We start from the raw sequence: 12,491 nt of genomic DNA on the forward strand, positions 1-12,491 counted from the left end.
TTCTCACCCCTTGCATCAGATTAAAATTTTTTGGTCTTTATTGAAACATAATTGTAATTTTAAGGTGTATAACATAATGACTTGATGTATGTATATATAGCAAAATTATTACCACATAAGGTTAGTTAACACAAAATGTGCCTTATATAGCTATCTTTTTGTAATGAGAACTTTTAAGATATGCTTCCTTAGCAATCTGAAGCATACCATACAGCACTGTTAACTGGAGTCACCTTGCTATACATTTGTTTTCCAGAACTTAAACATCTTTTACCCAAAAGTTTGTGCACTTTGACTTATAGCTCCCCATTTACCCCACATCAGCCCTGGGCAAACACCTATTTATTCTTTATTTATGTGAGTTTGGATTTTTTATCCACATATAAGAAAGTCATACACTTTTGTCTTTTTCTACCTGATATTTCAGTCATTATAATGTCTCCAAAGTCCATCCATGTAGTTGCAAATACCAGGATTTTCTTCTTATCACTGAATAATATATTATATATTTAGAGATATTTATATAAATAATAATATATTATATATTTATATAGTATAACATATAGTATTTATATATTATAATATTTTATATATATATATATATATATATATATATATATATAAATGGAGAGAGAGAGAGAGAAAGGTAGCACATCTTCTATTTATCCATTGGTGGACATTTATGTTTTATCCATATTTTCTTGGCTATTGTGAACAATTGTGCAATGGAGTTTGAAGTGCCAGTATCTCTTTGAGATGTTAATTTTATTTCCTTTGGATACATAATCAGAAGTGAGATTGCTGCATCATATTCTTTCATATTGAGAAGTCTCCGAACTGTTTTCCATAATGGCAATACTCATTTTTATTCCCACCATTGAGTGTACAACAAACGGTTCTCTTTTCCTCCCAATCCTTCAAACAATTATCTCTTACTCACTGATAAGAGACATTCTAACAGGTGTGAGGTGGTATCTCATTGTGGTTTTGATTTGCTTTCCCCTGATGATTAGTGATGTTGAGCATCTTTCCATGTATTCAATACCTGTTGCCCATTTGTATATGTTCTTTGGAAAAATGTCCATTCAAGTCATCTGTCTATTTTCAATTGGATTATTCTTTTTTTAAAAATTACTTTATTGTTGTTCAATTACAGTTGTCTGAATATTCTCCCCACCCTTATCCCCCACCTCAGCCCACCTCCCTCCTTTGGTTCCACCCTCCCCCTTGGTTTTGTCCCTGTGTCCTTTATAGTAGTTCCTCAATACCTTTCTCCCCACTGTCCCCTACCTGCTCCCCTCTGGCTATTGTTAGATTGTTCTTAATTTCAAAGTCTCTGGTTATATTTTGTTTGATTTTTTCTTTTGTTGATTATGTTCTAGTTAAAGGTAAGATCATATAGTATTTGTCCCTCACTGCCTGACCTATTTCACTTAGTATAATGCTCTTTAGTTCCATCCATGCTTCCGCAAACAGTAGAAGCTCCTTGTTTCTCTCTGCTGCGTAGAATTCCATTGTGTAAATGTACCATAGTTTTTTAATCCATTCATTTACTGATGAGCACTTAGGTTGCTTCCAGCACTTGGGTATTGTAAATTTTGCTGCTATGAACATTATTTGTTCTTTTGCTATTTAGTTGCATACATTTCTAAAAGTTTTTTGGGTAAAATTAACCTTTTACCAGATAAGGTTTGCAAATACTTTGTCCCATTGTATATGTTGCCTTTAAAAAAACATTTACTTTTATTGTTGATACTATTACAGATGTCCCCATTCTCTCCTCCTTTGCCCACCTCCCCCCAGCCCCACCCCCTTTCCCTCTGTCCATTACCACACTGTTGTCTGTGTCTCTGGGTTATGCATATATGTCCTTTGGATGATACCTTCACCTTCTTCCATCTAGTGTCCCACAACCCTTCCCCTCAGCCATCAGTCTGCCCCATGCATCCAGGTTGCCTTTTCATTTTGGTGTTTCCTTTGCTGTGTAGAAACTTTTTAGTTTGGTGCAGTGCCATTTGTTCATTTTTTGTTTTGTTGCCTGTGATAGTGCTGTTATATCCACAAATAATTGCTAATACCAATGTCTTCCCTCGCTTTTTCAGAACTTTTAGAATTTGAGGTCTTACATTTAAATCTTTAATATATTACAAAATAATTTTTGTGAGTGGTGTGGAATAGAAGTCAAGTTTTATTCTTTTTCATATGAATATCTAGTTTTCCAGCTCCATTTATTGACAAGACTATCCATTCCCCATCACATGCTCTTGGAACCCTTGTCAAGATTAGTTGACAATATATGCATGACTAAATATCTGGGCTCTTAATACTGTTCCATGGGCCTATATGTCTGTTTCAATGCCAGCACTGTAGTGTTTGATTCTATAGCCTTGTAATGTAATTTGATATATGGAACTATATGCCTCTAGTTTTGTTCTTTCTCAAGTTTACTTTGGGCATTAGGGGTAATTTGTGGTACCATACATATTAAAATTGTTTTATTAATATAAAAGCTTCCAAAGGAATTTTGACATGGATTGCTTTGAACCTGTGAGTTATTTTGGGTAGTATGAACATTTAAATAATATTAACTTTTTCAATCCATGAACATGAGGTAACTGGACCTTTATTTGTGTCTTCTTCAACTTATTAATCAATCTCTGAGAGTTTCCAGTGTATAGATACTTCCTGTCCTTGGTTAAGCCTAAGTATGGGGATGGGTGGTGGGGGGTGTGGTTGGGGGAGAACAGTAATGAAAAATTATTAAAAATTATGCCTAAATATTGTATTGTATTGGATGCTATTATAAATGGGATTGGTTACTTATTTTTTTCTTCTCAATAGTTCACTGTTAGCAATGAAAACTCAACTGAGTTTTCTGTGTGGATTTTGTACTCTGCAGTTTTACTGAATTAACATAATTTCAGAAATAATTTCTGTTATTGAGCTTTCAGGGCATTTCCAAAATAGGTACACATGCCATAACTTCTGAGAATATATTTTTAAAGCATAAGATTTATTTTTTAATTTTTTAATGGTTAATCTTTTTATTAGAAGAAGAACTCTTTTTAAAAAGATTTTATTTATTTGTTTTTAGAGAGGGAAGGAGAAAGAGAGAGAGAGAGAGAAACATCAATGTGCAGTTGCTGGGGGCTGTGGCCTGCAACCCAGGCATGTGCCCTGACTGGGAATCAAACCTGTGATGCTTTGGTCCACAGCCCATGCTCAATCCACTGAGCTATACCAGCCAGGGTATAAGATTTATTTTAAAAAATATTCCAAACGATTCCTGAAGATAAATTATGAAATGTCAGGTTTTATTCATACAAAGGTAGCATGGCTGGTTAGGAATTGAAAGAGAGAACTCAGGATATAACCTAAATTAAAATCAGGAGAGCAGTGAAGACCCAAGGAAAGTTGTGCTTTAAAACATGTAAAAGTAGGATTTCCAGCCAAGATGGAGGCATAGGTAGACACACTGTGCCTCCTTGCACAACCAAAATAAGGTCAGCAACAATTTAGAAACAAGATAACAGCCAGAACTGACAGAAAATTGAACTGTATGGAAGTCAGACAACCAAGGAGGTAAAATATACACAGTCATCTAGACTGGTAAGAAGGGCGGGGTAGGGTAGCTGGGCAGAGAGGGGTTGCAGCACAAAAAGCAGTGGCACAGGGCAAGTAAGGCATCTTGGGTGCACCAGACCATAGTGGGCAGATCCTGGGTGCAGGGTGGCAATGGGAAGACCCAACGAGGTGGCAATGGTGAAGCGAGGCACTGTGTGCAAGGCAGCTGGCTGTCCGGGCAGCCCCACATTTGTGCACAGAGAAACCAGGAGAAATTGGGCAGTGAGAAGACCGCCCAACCCAAGGTCCCAGTGCCAGGAAATAGATCCTCACGAAACTGAGTGAAACCACGTGTAGGACTTGAGGCTCAGGGAGAGACGCCCAGCCTCACAGGAGAGTTTGTTGGAGAGACCCACAGGGTCCTAGAATGTGTACAAGCCCACCCACACAGGAATTAGCACCAGAAAGGCCCAGTTTCCTTGGGGGAAGTGGCAGAAGGGACTGAAATCTGACAGAGAGCGGGAAGGGACTGAAATCTGACAGAGAGCGGAACAAGCGCCATTGTTTCCTCTCAGACCCTGCCCCCACATACAGCCTAGCAACTGGGTTGCCCTGCCCTGGTGAACACAGAAGGCTCTTCCCCTCATATGTAATAGGCATGACAAGACAAAAAAAATAATGCCCCAAACAGAAGAACAGATCAAAGCTCCAGAGAAAGTACAACTAAGTGACTAAGAGATAGCCAACCTATCAGATGCACAGTTCAAAGCACTGGTGATCAGCATAGTCACAGAATTGGTGAAATTTGGTTGCAAATTAGATGAAAAATGAAGGCTATGCTAAGTGAAAATGCACAGGGAACCTATAGCAATGGGAAGAAAACTCAGACTCAAATCAATGGAGTGGACCAGAAGGAAGAAAGAAACAACTGAACAGAAAAGAATGGAGAAATAAGAACTCAAAAAAGTGAGGAGAGGCTTAGGAGCCTCCAGGACATCTTTAAACATTCCAACATTCGAATTATAGAGGTACCAGAAGGGGAAGAGGAAGAGCAACAAGTGGAAAAGTTATTTGAACAAATAATAAAGAACTTTCCCAATCTGGCAAAGGAAATAGACTTCCAGGAAGTCCAGGAAGCTCAGAGAGTCCCAAAGAAGTTGGGCCTAAGGAGGAACACACCAAGACACATCATAATTACATTAGCCAAGGTAAAAATGAAGGAGAGAATCCTAGAAGCAGCAAGAGATAAGGGGACAGTAACCTACAAAGGAGTTCCCATCAGACTTTCCAGCTGATTTCTCAAAAGAGACCTTGCAGGCAAGAAGGCACTGGAAAGAAGTATTCCAAGTCATGAAAGGCAAGGACCTACATTCAAGATTGCTCTATCCAGCAGAGCTTTCATTTAGAATGGAAGGGCAGATCAAGTGCTTCTCAGATAACGTCAAGTTAAAGGAGTTCATCATCACCAAGCCCTTATTTTATGAAATGTTAAAGGGACTCATCTAAGAAAAAGAAGATAAAAAACATGCATAGTAAAATGACAGCAAACTCACAATTATTAACAACCACACCTAAAACAAAAACAAAAGCAAACTAAGCAAACAACTAGAAGAGGAACAGAACCACAGAAATAGAGATCACATGGAGGGTTATCAACAGGGGAGTGGGAGGAGGAGAGAGGGGAAAAAGGTACAGAGAATGAGTAGCATAGATGGTAGGTAGAAAATAGACAGGGGGAGGGCAAGAATAGTATAGGAAATGTAGAAGCCAAAGAATTATGACACATGGACATGAACTAAAGGGGAATGTGGGTGGGAGAGGGTGTGCATGGTGGAGGTGAATAAAGGGGGGGAATGTGACAACTGTAATAGCATAATCAATAGAATATATTTTAAAGAAAACATGTAAAATTAGGAAAAATAAGAACATTGGACAAAGGAAGGCAGGATTTCTGGTTCTCAGTATCATGTGCCCAGCTCCTCATGACAGTCCTGTAACAGCTCCACCCCTGAGAGTCCCCACCCTGACGAGCAGTCCCTGCAGGGACTCCTTCATGTCCCTGTTCCTGAGACTGTAGATGAAGGGGTTCAGCATGGGGATGACCACAGTGTACATCACTGAGGCCACCAGACTTGTCCTAGAGGATGAAGTGGCTGCAGAACTGAGGTAGACCCCAAGGCCGGTGCCATAGAATAAAGAGACTACCGACAGGTGAGACCCACAGGTGGAGAAGGCTTTGTATTTGCCCCCAGCTGAGGAAATCCTCAGGATGGAGGAAACAATTTGGTAATAAGATAAAAGTATTCCTTTGAAAGGGATCACAGCCAGAAGGCCAGTTACAAAATACACCACTATGTTATTGACAAGGATGTCCGAACAGGCAAGTTTGAGGACTTCAGGAAGATCACAAAAAAAGTGTGGGATTTCCAGGTTTGTGCAGAAGGACAGCCTCAAGACAGGCAGGGTTTCCAACAGAGAGCCCATGACACTGATGCACCAGGATCCCAGAGCCAGCAGCCCACAGAGTTGAGGGTCCATGATGACTGTGTAATGCAGGGGGTGACAGATGGCCACAAAGCGGTCATAGGCCATCACAGTCAGGAGTAAATTGTCCAAGCATCCAAACACAATGAAAAAAAATATCTGGCTGAGGCAGCCTGCATAGGTTATGACTTTCTTCTGTGTCTGGATGTTCACCAGCATGTTTGGGATGGTGGTGGAGGTGAAACAGATGTCAGCCAAGGACAGGTTGGAGAGGAAGAAATACATGGGTGTGTGGAGGTTGGGGTCTGAGACAATGGCCAGGATGATGAGCAGGTTCCCGGTGAATGTGACCAGGTACATGGATAGAAACAGCCCAAAGAGAAGGAACTGAATCTCTGACTTGGCTGAAAGGCCCAGAAGGAAAAATTCTGGAGCATGTGTTTGATTGCCTGATTCCATGAGGAAGAAATAACTGCCAGGAAAGAGAAAAAGCAACATTCAATCATTCATCACATTGACAGTGTAGAAATGTGGTTGCCTTGAATTCCTGGTTTATGAATTAACAAAGTACAACCTTTTCGTAATTGCCTTCATTCAGGGAATTTGAAATGCTCCCATCCTTTCCTTTGCTGCTACTACTCTCTGGAAATGTACTTTTAGTTCCAAAATGGTTGTGTCCTTTATAGTCTGGCTACTCAGGGACCAACAGGATCGGCATTACCCAAGAGCTTCTTTCAATGCAGGATCCCAGGCCCCAGTCAGACCTGCTGCATGAGAATCTGTGCTTTAACAAGCTCAGCAGTTTAACATGCGTATGAATGTTTGAGTATCATTGTTCTAGAACATTTATGGTTCTAACCCTTCAGTTTTTACTCTTCATGTTTATTTTCCTGTATACCTTCCCTCGAACCTCGTTACTGAACATGTGGCCAAAAATAAGAGCTCAGTACTCATGTTTTTGCTGCCATCTGTGTGGAGTTACTTTCATACATTGGCCCTAACTATTCCAAGTAGTGTTTAATTTTTCAGTACAAATACCTACAACTTTCACAATGATTTTCCCTGTTTACATGATGGTATATTATATTACTTTACATGTTCATTTCATGATGCTTTGGTCTGTGTCATTAGAAAGTCTGTCAACCAAAATGCCTTTTTCTTTCTATCTTTCAATAGAATGTTTTAAAGAATGGTTTTAAAAAGTAATATAAGCACTGTATGTAAAGCTGATGTTATATTTGGGCATTTTTTTTTGTCACATGAGGTAGACCACTCATCTAAGATTTGATAATAATGTTTTCAGGTTATAGATTTTTAGGGTAAGGGAAGAAATTTTTCTTATCAAATTCATATATTATTGGCACATAAAAATTATAAGAACTCAGAAACTATAGAGAGACAGGTAATTTCAAAAATTAGGATAGTGACTTGTTAATCAGAGCCACCAAATTAGTGTTCATACGTTAACCAAGTTGGCACAATAAACCTTTACTACTGAGAATCTAAATGCTCTTATCACCCAGATGGGATAGCCCTTTTATTTTATTTTGTTCTATTTAATTTCTAGTTTTTTTTTATTGTTGTTAGAAAACAGTTGTCTTCATTGTCCTGCCACCACTATCTTCCCACCCCATCCACTGCTACCTCCCACCCTTTTTCCTTCTCCCCTTTGGTTTTGTCCATAGTCCTTTGTACATGTTCCTTGACCACCCTTTCCCTTCCTTCCCCCGTTATCTCCCCCCTGCTTCCCCTCTGGTTAAATGAGTAGATCCAAAAACTGTAGTACCTTTACACAATGGAATACTACACAACAGACAGAAAGAAGGAGCACCCATCTATTCATGTGACAGCATGAATAGAACTGGAGAGCATTAGGCTAAGTGAAGTAAGCCAGGCAGTGAAAGACCATTTGATCTCACCTATAAGCGGCACTTTTAACTCTGGTCAAGGTTTAGTGCTGATATTTTCCCAGAATACTTAATGCCTGAGCTGTAATGTAGCATCCTTGCCTCACCCCCCTGACAGTGTGACTGTTACCATGTGTGATGCCTCCAGCCTATGTTCAGAAACACCTGGAGAACCTTAACATTGGATTGGAACCTTAACATTTTTGGATTTCATAAGGCAATTGGCTAGAAACATTGCTCCTTTCTTCACACAATGTGAGGCTGTTTTACAAAAATTAAGGACATCAATGTCTGAAAAAAATTTTTTTGCCTCAGTATCAGGAAGGGTCTTGTTCCTGTCAAGCAGTTAATTGTTTTGATATTATGGACACTCTGGACCCTATAATTAAGTACTGTACCAGAGACCACTTGGACGACATAGCCTCTCCCTGCTTTCCTATTAGTAGAACCTGCTTACACTTTTCAGTGGTCCTATTCCCAGCTAAGATACCCTGTTTTCCACCTTCTCTTGTAATCATGAACAGTTGGATAGCATGTTAAGTTGGTGAGTGGGAATCCTGGAATGCTTGTCAGAGCTTTCCTTTTCCTATTTCCTTTTTGTCTGGAATTTGCACATCACAATAGGGCTCTTGCAGTTGGCATGTCTTGGAAAACCACATGCTATGGCTAGGGGAGCAGAGAGATGAAATGAACTTTTGTCCCTCATGTTAGCCTGGAGACATCATGATGGCCCCACTTTCTTATGACAGAGACACAGTGACCTCTAGGGGATATGGATGCCTTTTATTTTTAGTGCTTTTTGTTTATATAGCCAATTTTTATCCTAATAACAGAGAATCCTTTGTTTTCACTGGAATTCTCAGTGGTATCAGGGGCTCAGTGTTGGCAACTATGTAACATTTCATGGTAGATAATTTATTTATTTGTTTATTTATTTATAAAGAGAAGTTGCAACTTTTAAAATTAAATTTTATTTATTTATTTTTAGAGAGGGAAGGGAGGGAGAAAGAGAGAGAGAGAAACATCAATGTGCAGTTGCTTGGGGCTGTTGTCTGCAACCCAGGCATGTGTCCTGACTGGGAATCGAACCTGCAATGCTTTGGTTTGCAGCCCGTGCTCAATCTACTGAGCTATGCCAGCCAGGGTGGTAGATAATTTATTTACTCATGTAATTATTCTTCTACTTTTATGTCTCCTTTACTTTCTTCTGTCTCCATACTTCTCTTGTCCTATATGTATAAGGTGTTTTGCTTTGTTTTAAGCATTGCATATTGATGTGTTATGTAAATTAGTAAAAGAAGAAATAAATGGTACTTTTCAAAGGACACTGTGTCCTGGACACTTGGTCCATGGCAGCTGTTCTTTTGCAAGCACTCTCTGAGGTCTCCTTATATTCATTCCTGTGTGGATGAGAAAAAGATCCACAGAGTGTGAGAAATGTTTCCCACTTCCATCAGGTACTAGATGGAGAAGAATCTAGTTCGAACTCACACCTCCCTGACTCTAAGGCAGTGCTTTCCACACACTACAAGTCTGCTTCACTCTGTCAATGCTGCATGCGTGCACGTGCACACACGCACACACACATTGCTCAAGTTGAAATACAGCAGAGCCCTGAGAGTTGAGCAGATGTAAGGAAGGGTCAGTTCCTACTGTGGGAGGAGAGAGGTCATGGGATTGTGCTCTGAGATGGTAAATGGGAAGAAAGGTTCTGAGAAGGAATAAGTTGCAAAGATGCCCCTCAGGCTAGGGACACCTAACATGCAGGACTTTGGATCAATCCCCTTTTATATCTCATCCACCTGACTTCTTCCAAAAGGCATGGTTACTGAAAACCGTACTTCCCTCCATGATGCTTTCCCATAGTACTCACTTTGGCATCCCCCAATGGCATCACTTGATGGATTTGGCTCTACTGGTACTTCCTTTGTTGGGCAATTGATGTGTAAAGAGCAATAGATGGGGATCTGGTGCTAGATTTCCAGAGTAGTTGGACATCTTAGAGAGGCACAGAGAGGACGCTCTTGACCTGAGGCTGAGGAGCTGCAGTTGAGTCAGCTGAGGGAGGTCCAGAGGCTGAGTTCTCAGAGCTCCTCATTAAATAAATGGTTTTATTGTCACTTAATTCTCTAAGCAATTCAGCTCCCTTGAAGCCAAGGGACCATAAATAAAAGGAAACTCTCTGTCAGTTCAGTCCCCATAGGCTCACCTTGGAGGCCAAACACATAGTTCCTTCCTACTGATGAGCCCACCCCCTGTAGAATAAACATCTCCCCAGTGTATATAACCTCTCATGCAGGATGCATTGAAAGGACCACACCATGAGCCTCTGAGCTGCTGTGAGTGACACTGAGTAACTCAGATGTAACTATGTCACCTGACCACATCCATCCCAAATAGAAAACTCCCAGGAACTTCACCTTGAATTCTATTTGAAAAGTGGAGACAGATCCTGAAGACAATTAAGGGGTCATTGCACTTGATGGAGGATAACATTTTTTGGCTGCAGAGGTTAAGTTTTCTTTGTGCCAGTTCCATAGGTCCAGTAATTCAAATTTTTCATCTGGAGTAAATGCACTCACAATTTTATTTTCATTTTTAAAAATATTTTATTCATTTATTTTCAGAGAGAGGGGATTGGAGGGAGAAAGAGAGGGAGAGAAATGTCAATGTGTTGTTGCCTCTTGCTTGTCCACCACTGGGGACCTAGGCCACAATCCAGGGACACACCCTGACCAGGAATCGAATGGCGACCCACAGGCTCACAAGCTAGTGCTCAATCTACTGAGCAGCACCAGCCAGGTCAACATTCACACTTTTAAACTCACATGGGTATATATTTTTTTCTGGCCAGCTAGGCTATTCTGAGCATTCCTTTACAATAGGAAAGAGTACTTTGAATATAAAATCAGTACCTGATAGTGACTTAGAACAGGCATTGTCAAGCATATTTTTAAAGGGATAGATAATAAATATTATTGTTGGATCATCAGTGCTCTGTTGCAACTACTTAACTCTGCCATTGTGTAATGAGGAATACATATACTATACTTACATAGAGCTACCCATATTAATTTTAGTAAATGTTAAATGGAGCTTGTTACTCTAACTTGATTTTTCTCTCAAAACTAGATCTGGTATGTTAAAAGTTTCTTTTCTAAGTATACTTACAGTTCAGCCATTACAGTTCTTATGTGAATCTAAGGAGCAGCCTGACCTCAAGGTCCTGGCTCAGGAATTCAGCTGACAAAAACCAGATGGCCAACTCGAGGACACTTACCCTGGCCATCCATATTGGGACCAGCAAGAACACTGCACACCCAGAGCCACTCTCCCTACTCCCACTGCCCTCTGTCACCAGCACAGCAGGTCTGCACTCCTCCAGGGAAGTTTTCCCCTCTCCAATTCCCACCAAGTCTCTATAAAAATTGCTGGCTTGCCCTGGCTGGTGTGGCTTAGAGGATTGAGAGCCAGCCTGTGGACTGAAAATTTGCTGGTTTGATTCCTCGTCAGGGCACATGCCTGGGTTGTGGGCCAGGTCCCCATTGTGGGGCAAGTGAGAGGCAATGATCTGTTTTTACCCCTCTTTCCCCTCCTTTCCCCCATCTCTAAGTAAGTAAGTAAGTAAGTAAGTAAGTAAGTAAATAAGTAAATAAAATCTTTAAAAAGAAAAGAATTGCTGGCTTGACCAGAGATGGCAAGATGGACTTTGGGACAAGAGTTCCCCATCTTCCAGGTGGCTGGAGCACCTGTCTCACATATGTGGCTTCCATCGAGGCAGGCAGACAGACTTGTGTTCCATTGTGATTGTATTGTGAAAGAAGTTGTAGGCAATACTGTGCAGATGGACATGGATATAGGTATTCATTTTCTGTGAATTCTGTAACAACTAAGCCCATACTGGGTGGCTTACAACAATAAGAGTTTATTTCATTAGATTTCTTGAAGCCAGAAGTCTAATATCGAGATTTCAGAAAGGCTGCAGTCCCTGCAAAGGCTCTTGGGGAGATTGTGTTCCTTGCCTCTTCTTGCTGTTAGTGACTCCAAGCTTTCCTGGGCTTTGTGGCTGTGTCTCTCCAATTTCTGCCTCCATAGCCATGTGGTCTTTTTGTCTTGGTGTGTCTCTTCACTCTACAGCTCCTATAAGGATGCTTGTCATTGGTTTTAGGGTCCACCTGGATAATCCAGGATGATTCCATGTTGAGATCCTTAATTATATCTATAAAGAGCCTTTTTTTCTTTAAATAAGGTTGTATTTACAGGTACTAGGGGTTAGGATGTAGACATATCTTTTACGGGCTACTATTTAACCTACTATACTGTGTTCCAATAAAGCCTTTTTACAAAAACAGGCTGTGGGTGGGATTTGCTCTTTGGGGAGTAGTTTGCAGATCCCTGGTTTAAGTGTGTAGATTTAGATACAGGGAGTAAGTAAATCAGAGAAAAAATCATAAAATTAAGGGGAAAATTAAATGTGGCTTCTTTCCTGCTAGTGGGAAGGTCCAGGAAATGTATATCACTCAGGCTCTGCTCACT

General features: G+C 40.4%; 1 protein-coding gene across 1 annotated transcript; it reads right to left on the minus strand.

Moving 5' to 3' along the window:
• Positions 1–5,468: 5,468 nt before the first annotated feature.
• On the minus strand, positions 5,469–10,054 carry LOC114503114 (olfactory receptor 7C1-like). Its single transcript, XM_028520513.2, has 2 exons — positions 9,829–10,054; positions 5,469–6,520 (listed from the first exon to the last, which is right to left on the minus strand). Exons 1-2 carry the CDS (start codon positions 9,834–9,836, stop codon positions 5,545–5,547), a joined length of 984 nt encoding a protein of 327 aa, XP_028376314.2. The 5' UTR covers positions 9,837–10,054; the 3' UTR covers positions 5,469–5,544.
• Between the last annotated feature and the right edge of the window lie 2,437 nt (positions 10,055–12,491).

This window comes from Phyllostomus discolor, chromosome 8 (genome assembly GCF_004126475.2).
Source record: "Phyllostomus discolor isolate MPI-MPIP mPhyDis1 chromosome 8, mPhyDis1.pri.v3, whole genome shotgun sequence".
Taxonomy (NCBI): Eukaryota; Metazoa; Chordata; class Mammalia; order Chiroptera; family Phyllostomidae; genus Phyllostomus; species Phyllostomus discolor.